Source organism: Aphelocoma coerulescens, chromosome 4, assembly GCF_041296385.1.
Source record: "Aphelocoma coerulescens isolate FSJ_1873_10779 chromosome 4, UR_Acoe_1.0, whole genome shotgun sequence".
NCBI classification, from domain to species: Eukaryota; Metazoa; Chordata; class Aves; order Passeriformes; family Corvidae; genus Aphelocoma; species Aphelocoma coerulescens.
Window position 1 is genome coordinate 73,696,771 of NC_091017.1, and position 24,511 is coordinate 73,721,281.

At 44.5% G+C, this 24,511-nt stretch overlaps 1 protein-coding gene across 10 annotated transcripts in view; it reads right to left on the reverse strand.

The window, feature by feature from the left end:
• REEP1 (receptor accessory protein 1) overlaps positions 1-24,511 on the reverse strand; it is an 85,256-nt gene that overhangs the window by 43,451 nt on the left and 17,294 nt on the right. Inside the window, exon 1 of one of the 10 annotated variants that reach the window (XM_069014714.1) lies at positions 23,735-23,890. The exons of the other annotated variants lie outside the window; for them this stretch is intronic. Coding sequence (XP_068870815.1) covers positions 23,735-23,766 — 32 coding nt within the window. The 5' untranslated portion in view covers positions 23,767-23,890. Of the gene's footprint in view, positions 1-23,734; positions 23,891-24,511 lie in introns of those variants that run through there. 10 annotated transcript variants of the gene reach the window in all.

A 24,511-nucleotide genomic window follows, 5' to 3' on the forward strand; every position in this document is an offset into this window, starting at 1 on the left:
CAGCTTTCTTCACACATCCCCAAAATCACAGGACTGCCCCTCAGTTCCCTCCCAAAGCTGCCAGCTGACCTGGGACTCGGATGAGCTGTGACTCCCTCTGTGTTACGGGCACTGTCTGTCTGCCTGGTGCTGGCCAGCCAAATTAATGACCTACCTATGGAGTCAGCACTGCAGCTTCTACCTCCTGGCAGACAGTGCTATGAGGCAATCTCCTATCCAGCAGCTAATTCTTAGGAACAATGTCGAAAATTTATATTTGAGACCTCTTTGACCCATCTATTTGGCCACAACCACTTTCAGATCCAAAAGTTTTGCAGCAGTGGAAAAACAGACTACTTAAGTCTCATTTCCTTAGGAAAGCAGCATCAACCCCCTCCCCACCCATTTCCATCTTTCAAAGCTCCTTTGAAAGAGCCATGTACCCAGGAAAGCCTTGGCCCTTTTACCTTCTGTGCAGAAGCAGATATCCTGATCATCAAACCTCCCAGAGCTTGATGTAGAGTAGTTGCTACATTTAAAGCTACAGAAATGCTCTGTAGTCTGGGCTAAAGCAAGCACACACTCTCAGGGTATAGGGAGAGGCAAGGAAATGATGACATCCATCAGTGAGTTAGGAAAATCTCTCTTGCAGCACTAAACAAATAACTACAAAGCCTTACAGCTCTTACACTGCTCCATGATGGAGGTCTACACCAATTAGAATCGCCTTGAAAAAGGACAAAACAGCAGTTGTAAAGAAATCACTGAAGAGTCAAATAATTGTGCAATAGGAGGCAAAAATCTAAGTAAAAGGTTAGTCTGCCTAAAGAATAGGATAAGGATTAATGCTGAAAATCTCATAATCCTATTAGGCACCTCAGCAGCAGCAAACCCCAGTCTGGATTGTTACATGTGCTTCTGGTCATTCTTTGTCAAAAGGGACACGCAAAGGCAGGAGGGGAAAGAGAAAGACAAGGAAAGTGGAACTGCAGTGGGAAAGATCCATAAGAGGGACTGTAAAGGCTGTAATTGTGTCTTTTGCAACAAAGACAAGTAACAGATTATTCACTCCTTCTCCTGATGCAGTGTAAGGGGATGCTCAACTCAATAAAGAGAACAAAGGCAAAAGGAGGGAAGAAACCCCCTCTATCTCCAGGAGATATTATGTGGAATGGAGGAACTGCATTTATTTATATAATTACATTATGCAGGATTTGGGGTTTGGTTTCCATTATTCAAGTTTACCATTAATTGACACAGGAAAGGATGAACCTTCCCATATTGCGGGGTTTCCTGATTGTCAGGGGAATAGTAAAGCAATTGAACTGTTGGCTCCTCTTGAGCAAACCCTGTCATATTCCAGGGGAGCAGCTGCACCATCACCAAAGCTCCTTCTGTCTCCACTTACCAGGACAGCAACAGTCAGACTTGGCTATTATATCCTTCTGTTCCTTCTCTGGATCTACTGGAGCAGTGATCTGACCATCACAGAGCACAGGCTATCCCAGATGTGACAGTATTCCTGACAGAATTTAGGCTACAGCCTGGGGAACAGCCTCAGAGCTGCTACCATGACCTGGAAGGGTCCCACACAACATCTTGAGTTCTGATTTGGTGATGCTGCTTTCCTCATGGAAAGTCATTTACCCACAAAATTAACTCTCACACTCCATGAAGTAGCCACTGAAATAAATGGAAGGGCTCTCAGTGATTCTCAGGAGTCCTTGCCAGGACTCAGGTTACCTCCAGAAATGCCTGCACATCCACTCCCTTGAGCATTTTTAACCACAGGGATATTTTCTGGGTGGTAACCCGCTGTTACGAATACACCAGCATGGGCTGTCTACGTCCCAAGCCATCCAAGTTTTGCTCCTCTAGTTACCATGCCACCAGCAGTGTTTGGGCTGCCCAAACACAAAACATTGTACTACCACAACACAAATAGAACAGCCTTGTTTTGCCCATAAATAACTAATGTTCCCATTTCATCAGCACACAGCAGCCAAGATGGCAACTTCTGCCACAGGGGTGGACACATTTAGGAATCACTGAGATATTTCCTATTTCCTCAACATGTTCACTGGCTAGTGCATGCTTCTTACACACAGAGCAGCAGCTGAGCTGTCACCACACCAGCATTCCTCAATGATATCACCAAGAAGGGTGCCAATAGGTTTGTGTTCCTTATTATCAGTCCTAATTAATGTTCACACAGTGCCACAGATTAAAAATAAATGGCACTGCCTTTGCACTGAAGGTTCCCAGTTGAAATCCAGCAGTTGGGGATGTGAAAATAAGCAGTGCAAAAGGTCAGGGAAAGGGTTAATTTGAGTCCCTGGACAGGCCAAATGACTGATATTCAAGAAGGGGCTGGGGTGAAGGAAGCACCAGGTGCAGAGGAGGTTCTGGGCTGATATTCCCTAGGAGGTGGCTCCTGCAAATTCTTTGTGGTCAGTGTGAAGTGGAACAGTGGCTCCAGGGAAGTCAGGAACTTCCCTGTTCAGCCTCAGGGTGACAGCTGACACCATCCCCACCTTGGGCCCCAAGAGATGTGGATACCTGACCATGCCAGACTGACATCCTGATACACTCTGAGAATACCCATGACAAAAATATCCCCCAAGGAAAGCTCTGGGTCCTGATACTCCCAAGACAAATTAGACTCACTTCAAACTCCACTTGCAACTTGAATCAAACATCCTTGTGGGGTTGGTTCAGTGCCCAAGGACAAATGTGTAGATGTGCCCATGCCACTCAGCCAGTCATGCAGTGCCTTTGCAGGTAAAGCACCACCTGCACAGCCACCCAGCACATCCCTCTGCTTTAGGAAACATTCCTCTGCATCTCCTTGGTGGGGGACCTGCTTAGCTCTTCTGATCTGCTGAGACCATGTCCTCACATCCACACTTCCAAAGCACCATACAGACCCACAGCACCAAGGAAGCAGAAGGCAGACCCAGGAGAGCTCTGTACCTAACACAAAGATGCTCTGCTTTCCATCCAGATCCACCTGTGACTTCTCAGCCAGGTTACTACAGAAGCAAAGTGAAACCTCATCTTGGTTAATGCAACCTAATGGCTGACGAAACCCAATCGCTCCTCCCGGCGTAACTGCAGGGCACAGGGACACCCGACTGACCTTCCAGCAGAAACAGCAAGTCAAGGACTGCCCTTGATGCTTCTAATTTAAGCAGTCTTCCTCTTCCCAAAGCAGCACATATTCCTCTCCAGTTGACATGACCATTTAGCTTTCCTCAGCCAGGGCACTCCTCACACAGGAGCTGGAAGATGCCCAGGCACAAACCAGTGAAGAGACACAGCAGCATGGATAGGTGGAGGAATTGGCCTTGGCCAGCCTGGAGCTGTCACACAACTACACTTGGGTCACAACAACCCCATGCATTTGGGGGCAGAGTGGTTTGAGAGGCTGCTCAGCAGAAAGGGACCTGGGGATGCTGGTTGACAGCCAGCAGTGTGCCTGGGTGGCCAAGAAGGCAAATGGAATCATGGCCTGTATCAGCAATAGTGTGGCCAGCAATTCCAGGGAAGTGATTGTCTCCTTGTGCTGGGCACTGGTGAGGCTGCATCTAAACTGCTGTGTTCAGTTTTGAGTCTGTCCCTTCTAAAAGGATGTTGAGGTGCTGGAGCATGTACAGAGAAGTGCAACAAAGCTGGTGAAGGGCTTAGAAGACATGTCCTATGAGGAACAGCTCAGGGAAATCAGATTGTTCAGTCTGGAGAAGAGGAGGCTCAGGGAGACCTCACTGCTCTTTAGAACTGACAGGAGGTTGTAGTGAGGTGGAGTGGGACTCTTCGGCTGTGCCTACCATGAAAGGATGAAAATGGCCTTAAGTGGCACCAGCAGAGGTTCAGATTAGATATTAGAAAAAAAAATTCACTTATAGAGTAGTTAGGCACTGGAATAAGTTGCTCAAGGAGGTGGTGGAGTCACCATCTCTGGAAATGTACAAGAGGCATCTGGATGTGGCACTTTATGGTTTAGGGGTGATTATGGTTGTGCTGGGTTGACAGCTGGATGAGATGATCTTGAAAGTATCTTCCAACTTCAGTGATTGTGTGATTCTGTGAACTATTACGTTTACTCACATTGAGATCCTACATTCAGACTAGTCTAAAGTTCCCTTTTCCACAGTTCCTCTTACAGGAAGAAGATAGAAGTGCAAAAATAACTCTATTACTGATGGAGAGACCTTTTTAAATATTGGGATTGTTATGATAATGCACGTGATGCCTACTAAAGCCTGACATTCCTAGAAAAACTACCAGCAGTGAAGGGTCTTCACAGGTTTATGTTTACATGGACAACCTTGAGTATCATATTTAAAGTCCATTCAAGATTAGGCAGGTACTTAACCCTTCCCAGGGTTACTGTTCCAGACTCTCTTCAAACTCAAGCAGAATTCCATTTACACACAAGCCAACAATTTAAAGCTTTCTTCCAGTCCTTCAGAACAGAAAATGCCCGTGTAGCTGCTATAAAAAAACCCCACGGCTCTGCAGCTATTTTAGGAAGCAAATTCATTGCAGGTAGAGATTTACTAAGCTGGTCTGTTCTACTTCACTCTGCCTTCAGCAGAGCTGCCAGGCCCAGAGCGCCGATGAGCGAGGGGAATTTGTTGTCACCGAGACAATGTTTGAAAGGGGGGCTCTGTGGAGAGTGTGTGGGGCTGGTGTGGGGCCCTGACCCACGGTGAGAAGCTGCAGTCAACACAAACACTGTGCCTGGCACACCCCAAGGGGCTCTGAGCAGCTGCCTACAAGAGATAATATTTAGTGGGCCTCGGCAGAGGCATTTGTGCTGCCACTGCTGCTCCCCTCTGTGCGCTCCAGCGCAGCAGCACCGCAGCAGAAAACAGCCCACAACACCGAGCACGCTCCCAGCACTGGCACAGCCCACGGCTTCATCACTCTCTTGGGGAAGAAGAAATAATTCATCAAAGTGGGATACTGAGGGCAATAAAATCTGTGCCTTTTAGAGAAGAAAACATTCCTGTTCTGTGACCGGGTCAGATCTTCACCCAGCTTGACTGCTCCAAAGAGGCAGGGCTCAGGGTCTGACCGCTCTGATGTTTTCCTTATCCAGTACTGACTGTATAGTTCCGGCTTTGAGAGCTTTGGCTTTTTCCAAGCCAAATAAATGGCAATTTGAAAATTAAACTGTATGTTTTAGATGGGAAGGGCTGCTTTTCCTGACTCTGGAGAGGGAGATGTTTATGTGGGAAAAGGCTTTTTTAGAAGCACTGATATTATATTCCAGAGATGACAGATGGTCCAAAATCTGCATTGTGAGTTAGACTACAGATTTACGGTAGGCTCATGATATGAAAAGGAACAGAAAAACTTATAACCTAACCAAACTAATTTCTAGGCTAAAAAAAGGTATGAAATATGGATTGCTTATCAACAGAGAAGCCCTGCATTATTTTCATAGAAAACCACATCAGGCTGGAAGCATTATTTTAGAACTATTTTGACTGATACTATGTGAATCACCTTTCAGGAAGTGTAACCACGTACAGAAATCCTAATTGAGAGCACAATCCTACTACTATCTGAAAACTCAGTTCAGGGTATGGAAGATTTCCACCATCAAACCATAAGTGCTACCACTGTCTGAGGAAGTGGAGAGAAACACAAAAGCTCCTGTTCATCTACCCCTCACCGAAAGGCAGTTTTAGACTTCTTGTGGTGTACTCATGGGACAGAAAACAGGAATAAAAAATTAAATGAAACTATAACACATCCAAATCAATTGCAACATAATCTCCTTAGAGTATTGTTACTCCAGCTTCCCAGGGACAGAACATTACTAGAAGTGCTTGACTAAATGCAAGGAGTATTTCAGCTCAATGTAATTTCAAAATTAAACCAGAAGATCTCTTTGGCCCAAATATTCAGCTAAAGCAATGAAAAACATTGACTTTCCATAGATTACCAATGATTCAATCCACTGTAACAAATCAAGCAGTCCCAAGGCTGCTGTGAGTACCACTGGGTCTTGGAGCTCTCCACAAACTCTTGGAGAAGGACAGAAACCCAGGGTAGATCTCTCCCCTAGCCAAGGAGAGCAGTTTGACAGAGAAACAGGTATCAGGCATAGTCATGGCCAGCTTGGTGCAAAACAGCCTGAGGTGAAATCTTACCTCTGTTCCAACCCCCCTGTGGTAGGCAGGGCCACCTTCCACTAGTATGGTGGATATGGTGGATGCTGGTAAATCAACAGCAAACAGTGTCACTCCTTCCATCAGGAACTGACTTTCCTACATCTCTGAGGACTCCAGGACGTTAACCAGAAGACCAAACATTTTGAAGGACCAGCCTCTGAAAACAAGTGGGACCCAACTCAGTTGTAACCTCTGTGTTCCAGAGCCAATATCTACCTCCTAGTTAAGTGAACAAATAAACAAAAAACCCACACACATCTTTAAAACATTTCTTCTCATTTTGATAACACTTTTCAAAGAAGGATTTCAAAGTGCAGTATAAATATTATTGATATGAATATCAAAGCTAGTGGCATTACTACTGATTTTGTATTATTTCTATTTCATTAGTGGTTTATATCTATTTTAAATTACAAGGAAGTGAGAATTACTAAAATCAAACAGAAAGCTCATATCAGGAACATGAACAATTCCCAGTTTTCAACTCCAGTTTTAAAGCAAGAGTGTAGAAAAGCTAAGGCAAGATGAATTCAAGATGATGAATTTCAGAATATTCAGCCCAGCTCCATGCTTTGGTTAGCATGGGGATCAGAATGCCACATGCTAAATTTAACAGCTGCGACATTGCCAGGAGTTCACAGGCGATGCAGACCAAGTTTCTCTTTCTGGCCCACAGACACAGAGTGGTATTTCTTCTGGGTACTATAAACATTTTAGGGAGTGGCTGGGCACCTGCTTTCTTACTAGGACCTGCATAATTTTTATTTTAAAACAAAGGAAAACAAGAAACTGTCAAGAAGCTCAAAAAAGAGAGACTTCTAGTCTCTCTCATGTATTTTACAAGGGTTTCTAGTGTGAATTTAATAGTTCTGTCCTCCAGGGTCTTTTCTCATTTCATTCATCCTTTTTAATCCCTCCATTTTATACAGCTAATAATAGCATTGTAATGAAATGCATGGTGCAACTGAGATAAACACGAAGGGAGAGATCTCCAGCTGGAGCTGAACTGATACAGAGCAGCCTCCAGTCTAACCAAGACAGAAGGGAGAGGAAAGCAGAAGGAAACACACCTCTGTTCTGCAGCCACAGACCACTGATGAGTAATCAATCAGATCTGTTGGCTACACCCCTGAATTCAGCTTCAACTACCAGGACAACTATTTGCCTCTAATTAAAATAAATTAGAAGAAAAATGACCGTTTAGTGGCTAATCCTAAATCATAGTGCTAGGATAAGTGGTACAAAACAGCAGGTGGGAGAGCCTAAATAATACCCTGACCTGGCACCTCTTAGGGCTGTCCCAGGGCAGCATCAGCCCCATGGGGGTGACACCCATCATGACAGGTTAATGGGAGAGGCTCCCCAGAGCACTTCACAGACTGGGGGTGGTTAGTACCTACAGGGGTATGACACTCTCTATGGGATGCATGGGCAGACAGTGGACTAGGGCTCACACATGAAGAGAAAAGCACACCAAAATGACACTACAGCGGCACCTCCTGTTTCGCATCTTCTCCTTCACATATTCACCCACAATGGTCATGATGTAAAATACCTTCTGAACCTCCGAAGTTCTCCTGGAGAATATATGGGACAGCCAGCACCCAGCACATTGGCTTCGGAGCTTCCATCAATAGTGCTCACTGCAGAGCAAGAGCACTTCCTCCAGGGTTGAATCTGGAGGAACCAGACTCACCCAGGAACAAAGGAGCAGCACCAAACGCCTGCCAGAGAGAAATCATGAGCCCCAGGCCCCGTCCAGTCAAATTTTCAGTATCTCCATGTCTGGACTCCTGTTCGTGTTTACTTACCCTTGCTTTGAAGAATTCTTTTCTTTATGTTTAATCAGAATTTCCTTTGCTGCAACTTGTTTCCATTGCCTCTCACCCTTTTGCTGTGCCTCCACAAAAAGCCTTGCTCTACCTTCTCTGTAACAATCCACCACATTTTTGAAGACAGCAATGACATCTCCCCTTCACCATTTCTTACTAAGGCTGAGCAAACATCCCACTCATCTGTCCTGGTGCTCCATATGCTCCAGTCCTCTTCCACTGGGCTCATTGCACTTTGCCAGGGCCCTCCTTATATCAGGGAAACTCAAATGGGATACTCTGCTCCAGCCAGCAACTGTGACATCCCCTCACAGTTGCCAAATAGAGGGGAACAATCACTTTCTTCAACCTGCTGGATAATCCTCTTACGAATCTAACCCTGTGTCTGTCCCTGGAAGAGAACAGCACCACATCATTCCTATGATCAGAAGTACAGAAGCACCAGGGATCCACTCCCTGAATGATGAGGAGACTCTTCCCTGCTGCTTGGAGAACCTTCTTCCTCAGCCCCAGCACAACCTTTCCTTTGCAATTGCTGCTGTCCCCAAGGAGCTAAGCTGGGGATTACCTACTTGATTGCCAAGGGAAGCATGTGAAGAATAGCACCACACTGTCTTAACTCTGGGACTTAACACAGACTGAGTACTATTAGCAAAAAGCTTCAAAAAGAGGGGTAGGGAAATGAAATGAATATTTACAAACACTGCTTTAATTCTCTTGCTTAGCCATTTTTGGTGAGCTAGAGGAACAGCTAGATTTCCCTTATCTCTACAGCCACATACTCACATACAAGGCTTTGTGTCATTAACTGTGCAGTTCATTATAATGGTTTTATGGTAATGTTGTAGCATGATCTATTCTTACTGAAAGCCAGGAGTAGAGAGGTCATTATCAGCTTATTTACCCCTATGCCAAACACCACAGTATATATCTAGAGATAAAATGACACATCCTTTCTTCTGCTGGAGCTGGGAACCTCACAGGGAAAGTGAATTACCCATACATGGCTAATAGCCATGCTATGATAATTTTTAAAAGGATCAGAGGCTGCAAAGCCTTGATCAAGCTAAAATTGATTTAAAGGGCTTTCTTAAATGACAATCTCCTCCAGAGCCCCTAAATTCATCCTTTAGAAGTTGAAGAATTGTATTTTCAGCTTAAATGAAGAAAGACTAAATGAAACTGATCCTAAGAAAAATTATATTCAGCACCGTTGAAGGGCTGACCTATGTTAGTAGCAGGACAAATACACACCCCAGGGTCCAGGAATCTTTAATTTTTCTGATCTAATCATTCTAAGAGGCTTTCTAGGACTGTAACTAAGGACAAAGCAGTACCCTAGGCACAGAAATACCAGCACCTCTGTAAGTATTTCCACCTTCAATTGGTTCTCTCCAAGTGTTTGGGAAATAGAGTTCTCAGAACCCCATTGTACATTTTGGTTCCACATCGGCCCAGCTGAGCATTCCTCTGGTTGGACATCCATCACGCAGTGCTGACACACAAAAGCTGCATCTGTTCTGCCTTTAACTTGCTGGGGTTGGACAGAATATTGTCACTGTTTCTGGCTCAGAGCATACCAGCACAGAGTGTGGGTGGACTAATATACCCCAGGTGGAGATTCAGATTCAGCCTCCAAAATTCATGCCCATCCCCTCAGTAACACTTATGTATTGCCCACTATTGCAGCTCAGGTTAAATATTTCTGACTTTCAATTCACTTTGCAGGTCTGTGGGACAGATACAACTCATGCAATTTGTACAGAGCATTCTAAAATATCTTTGGTTTTGCTCAACAAAGAGTATATATGTACAGGTGTATATACACCAAGACAGAAATACTGGAACTTAGACACATTTTCTTAGCCACTCTGGGATGTTTCTTAAAATGCAAGGCTTCTCTTCTGAACTTTGAAATCTCTCTACATCTGTTTAACTTTCCTACATCATGATTCACCTCCCAGCTGAATATATTTCTGCTGCAAAAAGACAATTCCTTCCCTATTCCTCCCAAATAATTTTATCTTGTTAAGTACCTCCAGGTTTTGTATTCTTTGACCAATATTCAATTTATTTTTTAATTTCCAATCTTACCATAGCTTCTCCCTGAAGCTTAACAGCTTAAACACTCTCCTCTTACACTAAAGACTAGATTTCAATCCCTGTGATATTCTAGTAGGTGAAGTTCGGGTCTTTAACTAAAGATAAGAGAGAGAAAGGGGTTTCTTTTCACTTCCACCCATTTTTCAAAGCACAACTACTATTCTCCTACATTACATTTTTTAACAACCAGCTATTACCTAAAGAGCAGGTGGGACTCACAGTGAGGACAGGCATCTGCTAAAGCATTTCATGGCACAGCACCTCATACTGAGAGCTTTACAACGACATCTGACAATTGTAGATTTTGGACAAATAGATACCTAGGGTAAAAACCTTTAGAAAAGCCTGAAATGACAAATATCTACACATTCAATTGACCATGCTGGAAATTAAATGGCTTTCACCACTGGAAATCAGCAGCTTGGTCACAGCCCAGGCGGTGTGAGATCTAGAAAGAGAAGTTGCAGTTTCCAGGCACTGCTTCTGTGCCAGCCTTTACCACCTCCATCATTACACAGGGAAACAATCTCACTGTGAGGACATCTTAGCAATTCCCACATTTGCTCATTTATTCTCGTCAGGTGATTTCTTGGAAGCAATTACAGGAACATTTCCATTCAAAATAAAGTATCAGACAATAGTTTCTCAGAAAAGAACATGCACACAGCCTTGCAGGTTCAGAGTACAAATCAAAATATCTGATGCCCACAGATACATGCAATATATGCACATATTATAAAAGTTGGGATTTAAAATCCATTTTCACAATTTGATGAAGCTATGAAGGGGTTTGACTCCATTTTTTTTAATGCCTCAAGACAGCAGTACTGCTACCCAGATACTCAATCCTCCTTCTGACAGAAGATGTCATGTTCCCATTTGCATTCAATTTTGATCTCTCCCAGACTTCTCATACATCTCTGAATTTCAGGCTTTAGCTGAGAGCCTTAGAGAGTAGAAGGGATAAGTCATGCCACTCTCTCCTACTCTGCATTTCCCCAAACACAAATGTGTTCAGATCAAAGCCTGTGACACAGGCACAGATCCATTCCTACACCATGAGGAATACCACTTTGTCTCGGGCTTGGGTAAAAAGCCAGTGCATTGCACAATTCTGAACAGAAAAGGCTTTGCCCCTCTTCTTTCTTTTGGCTTAGCGACTTCACCTTTTTTCCATTCTCACCTTCCCTCTCACACAAATACCTTTCAGCTGGCAGCTACTCAAAATATAAAATAAAAAATAAACTATAAACTGAGGCCTAGGAGCCAGATGGAGACTTCACAGAAATAACTTGAGAGGAAAGCAAAGGAGAAGACAGCCAATTCTTCTGGGACCATTTCAGAGATTTCTAAATAAGCAGCTGCTTGAGAAGGCAGCTTGTACTTTTTGTGGGAACGCCCACACTGTGTGCTATCTTATGTATGATTTCCATCATTTCTTATTCATTAATACTGCTGGTTTAAATGCCACAGTCCAGTGTTTGCTCTCTTTCCCAGGCGAGGGGATTCACACAGAAGGATGACAATGTTGCAAGTGAGACTCTAAACAAAGCATTGCTATTTTGAAATGAAATGGTTGAACTGTTTCAAACACATGTAGCTGTACAAAATGTATCTGGAAAATTGGATTTACACAGACTTCAGCCATTTATGGTCTGACTGCCCAGAGTGAGGTTTCTTGGTTTCAAGAAAATACATAAATTGTAATAGTGTTTGAGTAGGGAACTGATTTGCTATAGCCAAGTATCTGCAAACCTCAGCAGAATAATAATTAAAAAAGAATGCTGAGCTATTCCAGCGGCTGCATAGCACATCTGCGTCCAAAAACTTCAGGACACACTATATCAAAGAGATGAAAAATATCAAATCTATAAGTAAATCTTTGGGGGTGGGGGGTATGATTTTACAGAATGGGTTTACATGAATTAATAATGAATTACCACAAACTACATGGAAAGCAGACTGGTTCACTTAAAAGTACCATGCAAAATCAGGCATAGTATTTACAAACTTAAAATGTGTGTCCTGCCTCATGGGACAGCAGGCAAGATCTTTCAGTGTCAGTCTCTCAGGCAGCTCTGCTGATTCTGCAGTGATCTAGGAACAATATGTAGAAACAGGCACAGGGTGTTTATCATCAACCACCTACGTCACATGCCCTCAGGCCCTGGAAATGGCTGTTGGTGAGCTGCTGGGTTCCCAGGTCCTGAAAGCCTGCATAGCAGCACTGGTTTAAGGCAACCAGGATCAGGGATGAGAGCCCAGAGCTAATGGCAGCAGCCATGGTTAGCCAGCATCCTCTGCAACAGAGATTCACACACGGGTACAGGCATGAAGCATGAGAGATTACGGAGTTTCTACCTGTCTGATGTGATTAAAGTAGCTTTAAAAATATATGTGCTAGGGTGCAATAAGGCATTAGGATTCTTTAGATTGAATCTAAGGAGAAGGTGGTCATGCTCTTCATCCTCAGCTTTCAGTGGGTATTAACACTTCTTAGAGAAAAGCTCAGTAGTGAAGCTCATCAGAGTTCCAGAGCTGAGGTCAGAGGTGTTTTGATTACAGGCTTTGGGATGGCCCATTCGATTGGCTTTGGTTGCTGAAGCACAGGTAAAGCCATATTCCTATTCAGGGATGAAATTCCCAATACTGAAATGAAAGGATAAAGTATCTGTCCTGACAGACTTGTGCTTTTAGGAGCCCTCTATCCTTGATCTGTCACCACTCAAAGGGCAGTTTAACTCGCAGCTCATAAAGAACACAAGTCCTCCATTGAACTGGCCAACTTCTATCCTGTAATATTCAATTTTCTAGGATGCAGCTGGCACCCTCTACAAGACCCTCACCATTCCCAGCTATGAACACAACCTTAGGTCTCCCACCTGGGTAGATTTACACTGCTCACTGATCCCAGCAAAGCTGCACCAGTTGACACAACTTGAAGCTCTGGTATTGCCTTAGGGATGAGAAAATTTTTGAGGTTTGCACGGACCCAGCATTTCTCAGCTATTTATTTAGTTTGTTTGCAGAAAATCCAGCCTTAATTCTTCAGGTTTACCACAAACCAGGACTGGGAATTTTTGTGGCAGTTCTTGCTAAAATTTGGCAATGGACCACTTAGCTTACTTATATGTACAAAATAGAGAATGTACGGTGACTTCTTTCTTAGAAAGTTACATTAAGAAGTTTTCTGTTGAATTCCATCATTTTAGGTTGGATGATCACACTTCATTTCACACAGATTCTGTGACTCTGATCATGTGGCTGTAAGGCTTTTTTGAGCACACGAAATGATACACTTATTTGATTGCTAGATTAGAGGAAAAGAGTTTGTGCAATTCCTGATGGACTGAAGAATCTCCAAATCTTCTAAGTGAATGTATGGTTCCTCAATTATCCCTAAATGTTCAGGTGCTAAGAATTCCCATCTTAGAGTCAGCTGTAACAGAACACACCATACACAAGCATCTCACAATGTTGTCCAAATACTGATGAAACCAGCTTTGCTTAGCCCAGTGAGAGGGGAGATCACAAGCAGACGCAAGGATAGGCAGTAGAACACAAGGATTTTTGCAGACCTGTTCAAAATGACCTCAGAAGTCTGTGTTGCAGGCTCATGACAGTTACAGCTATATAAATATCCAGATATGGATATATCTATTAGATAGATTATATCCTGAGAAAGCATCATTAGACCTCAGGTTCTCCTAAATCATTAGAGTCAGCAGGGGATGGGTTTGACTGATTGCACTCTGACAGCTATGGAAAGAGGTGAGCACAGTATAACAAGCATAAGAAAATTCCTACAGTATTTATGTAGGAAACAATTTACTCTTACTTCAGTGTCTGTGTTTTTAAGGTATATTTTAAAACAGCAGCTTCCTCTCTGCATTTGATCCTATGAGAAAGACCCTTTCTGTATATAGGACAGCAGAGTCTGTTGCCATGGAAATTATTATGATCTACTTAAATTCAACAAATCCAGCCTTATGGGGTATATTCCCCAGAGTATCTCAATTTAATTATTTATGTTCCTTCTAAACAGCAACATCTTTCTGTTTTGACCAAAATCCTTATAAGCAGAATGAAAACAGTAAACCTGGAAAGCAGAGTCCTTTGTTCAGCTACAAAACAGGTACAATTAAGCCAGGGAAAATGCAAGCAGCCTTCAGGCTGCCCTGACAATGTGCTTCAGCTCAGACCTAGAAAAATTGTTTGGAAGGGGGAAAAGTCTCATTCAGTGCTTGTATCCACCATGCCCCTGGCCTCTCTGCTGTGATTTTCAGCAAAAAATACCAGCTAGGATAGTGGGCTTTTTTGCAGAGGGACATGCTCAGTGGAATCTAAACACTGACCATCAATTTATTTTCATATAACCACCTGTCTTGAGCTCATTCTCAAATCAAACCACTCATTTTTTCCCATGAAATATGTGACTAAACCCAAAGCCTTTTAGCCTCAGGGCAGCTCCAGCATCCATCTCCCTCTTTCACATGTCACTATGAATTCTGCAGGTAGAATTTAGGAACCAGATGGTGTTATTGAGCCTGATCTAACACCAGGGACAATTTCTTGTGGGTCACATAACCTGAGTGGCTCATAGGTCTAAGTTTAGATATGCACAGACCATGCCCTCCCAAGTTCACAGCAGAAAAGGCAGCAGGACAGGCAGAATGAGCAGAATGAGGCTCATCCACAAAAGGGCCTAAGGCAGAGCAGTCCTGTGGGAACTGCCCAAGCTAGAACAACCACCTCATCACGAGGGCTGTTTGATGTGACCTGCAGCTGGAGGGAACTGCTCTCCTCACATGCCCACAGCAACTGTCAGAGCATTTGTGCTGAAGACATCAAGACAAAGGTGACAATGAAACAGTGTGGTGAATGGAGAAGGTTATCCTTCTGTGATTGTTCTGCTCTTTACCATCACCAGGTGTTTCCCAACTATCCTCCCTGGAAGGGTGTTCTTCCTGAAATGCCACACAAGATTCCTGGTTTCACTTCTCCATGAGTGCTCCTCAGGGACTGACAGCTAGGACAGCTCTGCCACAGAAGAAGCTTGTCTATGTAAAACATCCCAGAGTACCCCTGGACTTCTGGTCATTGGCTTGGAAATTTCAGCTCAGAATTCATATTTACCTTGCCCCTCCAGTTCTGCTCCAGTGGGGGCACCTCATTCCCACATCAGGGTCCACCACGTGTAAAACAGAACTGGTAGTTTACATGGACAGAGATTATCACTAAGACTATTTTACAGGTACCAAATCAAGAAAGAATAAATAATTTGCCTTCTTCCCACAGGGAACTTACAGCACTGCACTGAATCCAGGCTCTTGGTATTCTCATACAAAATCTGCAGCACAAGCCCTTTCCTTGTATGAGGCTGGTTATTGGTTATAAGCCTCCCTCCAAAACATGAGGCAAGAAATGTCTGTCAGTTCTTTGCTTTCCACTGTAAACATTTATTTATAGGCTGGAAACAAAAAATAGAATAAATGAGCTGAATGAAAGGAAGCAGCAGTATGAACTCAACAGAAGTGTTTCTTCTGCAGGAGCTGCAACTGTTCATTGATGCTGATAGCACTGGATTGCCTGGTAGATTCACAGGCAGGTGCACACATGGTCCTGGTATCCCTGGGATCCATCCAAAAATGCACAACATTTCAGACATGAGGAGCATTCTCTGTAGCTCCTCACAAATCAGTTCTTCAATATTGGTTTTGTTCTCCTGTAAAATTTGCCATTTTTGGAAAGCGACATATTACTATTGGCTCCATGAGAGAGAAAGGGGAAAGAGACACTGCAGCTTTATTGACAATTGATTGATTCCTTCTTTGAAAATGGATGTTTATTTATTAGCAATTAGTACATGAGCAGTGTGGGATGCAGCAAGTAGCATTTGAAGAAACAAGCCTTTCCTAAGCGTGACACCAGCTGTCCCCCATCACTGCCAAGAGTCAATCTCCAACTTGACACCCAATCCTCTGCCTCCATATAAATGTGTGTCCCTTCTGAAACACAATCCTTGCTCTTCATTTCTACTTACTGTACAACCAGCTTCTCATTTGATGCCCCTCTTCTGGTTCTGTGACCACTTTTACCAGCCTGCAGGTTGCTGCTTTACCACCCAGAGCAAATTAAAATCCCTTGCCCTGCCCTTCTCTTGCAAAATGTATCTGCAAGAAAAAGCCAGCAGGGTACTCTGCTAAGGAGTTATGCCCATTCTGAGGCTCACAGCAAAAGATGGAGTGGTTCTGTGCACAAAGCTTGGGAAAGTACCACCCAGGTTTCTAGCTCTGGCATGGGGCTCCAGGTGTAGAGTGCCTTGCCAAGTCCTACCTGTGGAATGAGCAGGCGTGTCCTGTTACCTCAGTCACTCTCTTCAAAAGCACACAAGTCATGGAAAGATAAAACACAGTCCTCATTTTGTCACTTCTTCTAGCTCTTTCTCACCACTTTGCTCACCATCTGTTTTGCCTGTATTTTATCAGTTTAAATTCTGCCTTACTACATGCATGTGAAATGCCAAATCAGAGTATGAACACTATACCAGCAATAGTGTCACAGAGAAATTCCTGAGGAGCATAGGATCAGTCTCAAGAATCATTCACCTAGAATGCAGAGTTGCATGTATTCATACCTTATTTATTTTTCTATTACTACAGAACTTAGAAGAACCAGCTAGAGACTAACCCCCACTGTCTAGGTGTTGTAAGATAAAAAATACTAAATGATCTTGCTCATTTAAAAATACTAAATGAACTTGCTGCCCAAAAGAGTTTGCAATCTAAGTAGCATACCAGTGATAACAAAATTATGTGAGACCTTCCCTGCAAAAAGCAGCATGTGATTAACTTCAACCATACCGGTGATCTAAGGGAGATTTTGCCATGTAAGTGTTTTGCTTGCAAAGAGCCTGATTACATGGATGCATCCCTCCATTGGGCCATTTCACCTCAAAAGACCTACCTGAAATCTGAGTGGGCCCAATTCAGCCGAGTGGACAAGACAACAAAAGGAAATCTAGACTCAGATCCTTGCTGCCTAATGAGGACATAGAAGAAATACTTCTGCAGCACTCAGGTCTTCATCCACCTTTATGTTTAGCCTGAAAGTTTCCAAGATATCAGCTCTGTCTGCTGAGACATGGAAGCAGCAAGACAAATGCAGTGCTCAGTACTCAGAAGCAACTGCTTGAGAAGTAGGTGTGATTGTGTCATCCTCCTTTGTCCAGTGTGTACCAAGTGTTTCCCCTTGACCCAACAGCTCTCCATGCAACACACAACCTCTGATGGAAGCTCCTTAGAGATGACAGTCTCACTGTTAATTGCAGTAAGAGCACAGAAGAGTGTTTCTCAAACTTTCCCATTCACTTCATGCAAACCTTTAAAAGAAACACACAGCTCATTTTATACCCCACTGTTGCTTAAGGATAGATGACAAATAAGTTACATGGAATAGACAAAATGTTGAAATGTTAATATTCAACAAAACTGTCATTCAGTAGATATAATTACAAAACTTGTAACTAAAAAAATAAAGTAAAAAATGGTATCTTCTGTCTAAATCAGTTAGTACATACCTGTATGAGGGTTTCTGGTTTAGAGCTGAACAATTTCCATTGACTGACTGATGTTTTGTGGACTGCCAGCCATCTGTGAACCACAGCTCAAGTACCTTGGATCTAAATCTCCCTCCTGTGACTAGGAAACCAATTTTAGGAAGTGTAATGCCTGACTTAGTTGCCTGCATTAGGCAGTCTGGCTGTTGCTTTCTGCTGACTGACACTAAGGACAGCACTGAGGATCTGAAAGGGAAGAGGTCATGATTCAAAATACTTCAGCCTTTCATTGTTTGACTGCTTCAGGTAGCACCTAAGTCTGTAGTTTTGCTCTCTCTCTTACAACCATCAAAAATCCATACAAAAAGCCACATACACATTTCCCAGTCCCCTTTATCAGGTTTCCTTTTATTAATTTATTGAGCAGGGAGTCTGGAGGAAATATGCTACCTGTTCCTCTGTGGAATACTGGACACATCACTTGATCTCCGTGTGTCTCGGCATCCTTACCCGTACAATGGCAGGAAAAATCTTCTAATGACACAATGCCAAATTAATGCTTCAAAGTGCTTTAATACAGTGAATGGAAAGGGTCCCACAAAGGCAAAATACTGTACTAAGGCAGGTGCAAAGGCCAAGCCCCTTGGCTATATTCCATAGCTTCCAGGCTGGTAAAACATCCTTCCTTACCACACCAGAAGCAGTAAAATCTGTGATGTGCACACCAGAAAACCTTCCCCGTTGGGGCCAGGAGCATTTCCAGCACATCTGTGCTTGGGCAGCAGAATCTGGGTCATGGCTGCCAGAGCAGCAGGCAGTGCTGTCCCCCACAGTGTGATCACACGGTCACATTTCACATCAAGGGCACAGCAAATGTCGCACCTGCGCTGGGCGCTCCTCTGTCACTTACTGTCACCAGCAGGTTCTGCCCCCTCAGCAGGGCCAAAGGCGGCAGCAGGGATGCACATGAACTGAGCTGGCAGCCACAGAGACCACGTGCTCTTCACACGAAGTACAGCAGCAGTGCAAGCCTGCAGCCTCTCTTTTGGAGGGATTACACCACCTTTTTTATAGATAAAGTTTATTAGTAAACTCTGCAAGTATGGCAGGTGGTCTGCCCTTCCCATTTCCCAGCTCCAGAGCACAGAAGAGTCTACTGCAAACTCATTCCACAGCCTTGACCGGGAGTTCAAGCTTCAGCTTGGGTCCTTTGCTGTATTTTCAGATAATGATACACTGCTGGTGGGAGGCCTGTAGAGAGCAATGAACACCTGGATCCTTCATGTCACCTGCCAGCACCAAGTAAATAAAGCAGGCTGTGAAGGACCTTCACGTGTGATGTGTGTCAACAGAAATGCAAATGCTGATGTATCAATAACCAATACATGATATATATTCAGTGATATATATCAACTGACATCCAATGCTGACGTATCAATAACCAACAGCTTGAAGCTGTGCTCTGCTTTTATGAGAGCAGCCCTTGCCTGCTTGTGTGGATCCTGTCTCTGCCTTTCATAAAGAAGACACAAGTTATTGTTTTCTATCATCAGGTAATATCCAGGATACGACTTCACAGGTTTTGTTTCATTCATAAATTTCTTCAGGCTTCCCATACACATGAAAAGTGGCAGGAGGAAGGATCTGCTAAGTTTCTCTAAAATGGAAGTTCTTTACTGATATAAAGATGAAATCAATGTCTGACTCAGTAGCACTATGGATTGACACCAGATGAGGATGGGGGTGGCCGATCTCACTCAGCCTTGCTAAAATGGCATCACAATAACCAAGAAAGAGAAAGCTGACAAACTGTGATGGGGAAGGAAGTTTCTCGCATCAGTTTAAAGAATTCTTTGGTTACCCTTTGATTTTGTTCAGAATCCAACTACTTCCTGGGACAGCCAGAAGAAAGGATGCCTCTGACATCCCCAAATCCCTGTTACTTCCACAAAGGGACAGGAATTCCCAGTGAACATATCTAAAGCTGCCATTCTCTTTCACATCAAAACATAAGAGATCAGAGAGGCCATTAATGTTATTTTGATTTAAAAGAAAATAAATGCAGGCAAAAAAGCATAATTGAGGTGGTGGATTTTCAACAAGAAGAACATATTTAACCATTTTATAATAATTTGCAATGCACTTCTAAGCTTCTCACAGGAGGAATTCAAATGCCAAAGTCATCACACAGTATCATCTCATCTACTGATAACCTGTGTAACCCAGCCTCACTTCTACTGACATTTCCTTCCTCTGCCACGTGTTCTGGATCGAAAGGCTTTCAACAGGCCCTGTGATGTGCCTAATTTCCAGAATGGGAGCCAGAAACCTTTATTTCTGTTCTGAGTGATCCCAAGCACATAAACCAAGTTTCATGTTTCTGGGAAAGAACAGGATTCCCATACCAATACAACAGGCTGCATTTATACACACCACTTTTAAATCCAAAGTGCCTGCAGACAACAGCCAAAAGTAGCCACCCAAGACTGCCAGTGCTGTGCACTGTAGCTGAACTGGTCTGCAATAATGAAGACAGATCCCAAGTCCTTCTCCTAGAGAGGCCTCTACCATTTCAGGCAGATTGAATCTCCTTTGAAATGAATAGCAACAACCTGTAGTTGGTAGGACAGACCATTGGTCCCTTCTGGTCTGCCTCACAGAAGATAAATTCAGAACAGCTCATTACACGTCATAGATGAGAAAACTGAGATACAGGTGCTCCAGGATGTCCTTTGAGATGTACTCAGAGAGGAAGAATAAAAAAGGGGCTGTAATTAACCCATGAATAACAACGTTATCCCATTCCAGTTACTGTGAGAGACATAGGAACAAGTAACTCCAAGATGCAACAATTGCAATTCCAGAGATCACAGGCATCCCTTGGTGGAAAAGTCACTTAATCCACTGCCATGAGAAAAGAAATAACCCGATTTTGTTCTCACTGACATGAGTGAAAAAACTACCTGGGAGTAGTATGACAGGAGAATGAGAGTTGAGCTGCCAGAGGAAAAAGATATCCAGGGACATGATTATCTTTTTATTTTGCATTTGTACAGCACCTAGTGCAGATGTTGAACATAATAAAGTCTTTGACTTTAACACACAGCTATGGCAGTATAAGATGCTGCTCTGAAGTTATCATTTCTCTTCTGGGGGTTCCCAGCACACAGCTCTGCAGGCAGAACAGAACCAGCCAGCCCTCTAGACACAAAGCCCAAACACTAAAGGTGAAATGAGGTAAGAGAAGGTTTGCAGGCTGACTTCCCGCTGAAAAAGGTGAGAAGTGCTCACAGGTTCTTCTCCTTCAGCAATGTTTTAGAATAGAAACTGCCAGGGCAGAGCCAGTAACAACCAAATCAGAGACGGTAGAAGCAGCAAAGCACCAAAGAGACAAAGCAAAACCTTGCTTTTTGTTTTAAAGCCCTTTCTGTTAGCTGAGTCATATCAGACATAACCCCTGTGGAGATCAGCAGAAGTCATACGAGCACAAAGCAATATTCACAGTGTGACTAAACCACACCACACCACTTTCCTCATAATCCTTATCAGCTAATAAGATTTAATGAAAAAACAACTACATAGACACAAGCAGAGGGGAAAAAAGCCTGACCAAGTGGCCATTCTACCTAAAGCACAGCTATCTGTACTGATGGATCAACTAGTGATTCATAATGAGATGGGGAAACTGGATTAGATAGATTAGATCTTTGTCATGATCCTAATCTGAAGACCGCTGTACACTAAGGAGTCAGGGACCCAGCTCACAGTTACCCTGAATGGGTACAGGTCTGTGCTGTGCTGTGCTGCAGGTGTATCCTGGCTGTCTGGCCTGTGTTGGGATGCACATACCTCCTGGATGCAAGAGCAACTCGCTCATCACCTGACATTAAGGCATGTTTGCCTTCATCTAAGTGTGGCAATGAGCTCTCTTGTGAACATCCTTTTCATCTGGCAGTAGGCGTGATGAATGGAAATGTCTTCAGAAATAAGAAGAAAATGCTCCAAATGCTGAAAAGATCAAAGTGTAAGGGAACCTTTCCACGGAGAGATCTGCATGGTGTGCTGCATCAGACTGGAGGGCTCTTCCATGTCAGGCACCTCGGGGTTTCCAGGATCTGATGGAATGTACTCGCCTCTTTTTCTTTGCAATACTACCTCTAGCAAATGGTGTTTTAAGCAATACTCTAAAGAGTCCAAGTTTCTTGCTGGGATCATAACAAACCAGCACTTCCTGGTGCAAAACATTCTTAAAGGATGGATGCACTCTCAGTAATGGAAAGAAAGTGGTGACCAAGCTTGCCTTTGCCCTAGGTTTCCTTGCAAAAATTCTTACTTATTACTATGACTACTAAATAATTAATATTTACACTGCATATTCATTATTTGCTACTGAAAATGCAGCATAACAAATAATTGTTACTGCCCTCTGCACAGCTGATTCCATGGTGTGACATGTTATTCAGATAACATAAGTGAAGAGAACAGGAAGGTCTGTGTCCTCAGCTCATTACCTGACTGGTCAACTGCTCTAGGTCCTGCCCCTATCAGATTTTTACCCAGTCCACGTGTCTTAGATGAAATCATCTGTGTAGATGTGCATGTGCTGAGACAAGTAAGTTAAACTACCATCTCTGTGTAGACATTCTTTGTTCTTGAGGATTAGCTGGGTTACACAATAATGTGGTTTTTTTCAAAGTGGAAATTAAGTCTAGTAAAGAAGAAAGAAAAGCTGCCTGAGACAATACATGCTATGTCTCACATTGCTGGCAGAGATATCTGCAGTTATACTGTTCAAATTAAATCTTTTAAATATTTAACACGCTTTCCCAGAATGAAGTGCAAGCCAAATAATGCTAGCTGCAGCTGAATCCAGATGACAGACCTCCAGGGGCTAAATTCAACTCTGGAGCCCCCTAAAATCTTCATATCTGACACTCAATGTCTTACTGATACAGAGACATAACTAAGATGAAGGTGAGTTTTCCTTTTGATGTTTCATCTCATATGGCAAAAGAGACCTTGAAAATGCTTTTCTGGAAACATGCTGATGGTGCAACATCATGGCACGTTTCTTTCAGACAAAGAAAGTGACAGGGCCTTGCAAACCCTCTAAAAGAACTTAAGAGCACAACAGATGTTCTCCTGAATCTGCAGGAAATGCAGAGAAGTACCTGACAGAGAAAACTGGCAAATTATACATCTAATGCCATATATCAGCCTTCCCCAGTCACATTTCCAGAAGGGAGATCAGCCATCCTGCTGCCCCACCTTAAGCCTGTAATCCTCCTCCTCCACAAATTTTCCAAATAGCATCAAAAATGCCTTTTTCTCACTAAACCTCTTCTCAGGTGAGGCAGATAAACATATACGTCGATCTTGCCCCGTTTCCCCCTGTTGCCTGGGAAGAATTTTCAGGGAATTTTCACATTCCCACCTAGCGCAATTTCGGCCACGGAAAAAATCTGTAGGACAAGTGCAAAGAGCCCCACGCTTCTTCTCCCAGGCTGACAGGTTAAAGGGAAAGCGAGACTGTCTTTTGAGAGGGTGGGCGGCAAGTTGCAAAGAGGAACGGAATATTTGGTATTTCTTGTGCAAAACAGACAGAAGAAAGCGGCGGCGGCGGCTGGGAGACCCCGCGGCCGCCTCTCCCACGCCCCCTCGCGAGCCCCCGGCCGCGCCGAGCCCGCTAACAAAGCGCCGCTGCCCAAATCCATGTCCATTTTCCCACCCGTTGATGCTCCTCTCCCCCTCCGGACCCCGAGCCCGTCCATCGCCGAGCGCCGGGCGATGCCACCCGCTCTCCTTCTCCCCTGTCACCTTGCGCCGCACAGCGCGGCAGCGCTTTGCCCTCCACCCCCCGGCGGTTTTCTCATGCTGGAAAATCCCATCCGACCCACCTACCTCCTGCCTCACCCGCCGGGCAGCCGAGCGCCCCGGCCCCGACAACAACCTGCTAAATTTAGCCCAGTATCCACAGCAGGGGCGAGCGGGACCGGCGGCGGGGACACCGCACACACACGCGCGGACATGCGGGCACACCGGGCGCACGCTGCAGGTGCCGAGCGGCAGCTACTCACACCACTAGCCTGGAGATGATCCATGAGACCATGGCGCTGCCGTGTGCCGCAGGGCTGGCTCTCCCGGCAGGGAGGGCTCGCCCGGTGTCCTCGCCCGCTGCCGGCCGCCGCCCGAGTGCGCGGGGAGGGCGGCTCGGCCATCCGGCCCCGCAGCCTCAGCGCAGCCTCACTGGCGGCACCGCCCGCAGCCAACGCGCAGCCGGGCCCAGCCGCCCACACTGGGCAGGGCCCGCAGCCGCCCCCCGCGGGAGGAGGAGGAGCCCCCCACGCTCCCCGCTCCCGCCGGACTTCCCAGCCGGAGACCCCGGGGCGTGCGCGGAGCTTTGGGGTGCGGAGGGGGTCCCTGCCCCACCCGCGGCAGCAGGCAGGTACGCCGGCGCTCCTTGGACCACTGCAGCCGAGCAGGACACGAAGGAAATCCGACGGACTGTTAATATCAAAGTAAAGGCAAAGCTGAGGCACGGGGTCGAGGGATGTCTTCGATCCATAGAAAGAGAAGGATTTCTCCATTTCCCCACACACCCCAGAGTGTCCAGGCACGACGGACAAGGGTATTGGCCACATGATGCAGGTAAATTGCCATCATCATCAGTGATGACAAACAGCAATCTCACCTCGACATCAGTTTTCATTAGGGGGTCTCACGGCTGTCAAGTCCAATTTCCGTGAGGAACAGCTGCCCAAACACAAAACAGCATATGTTGGCTTGACCTGCAGGTTGTTCTCTTTAAGTTTCCTTTGGGTTCTTTTCCTTTCTTTCACCAGCACATGCCAAAT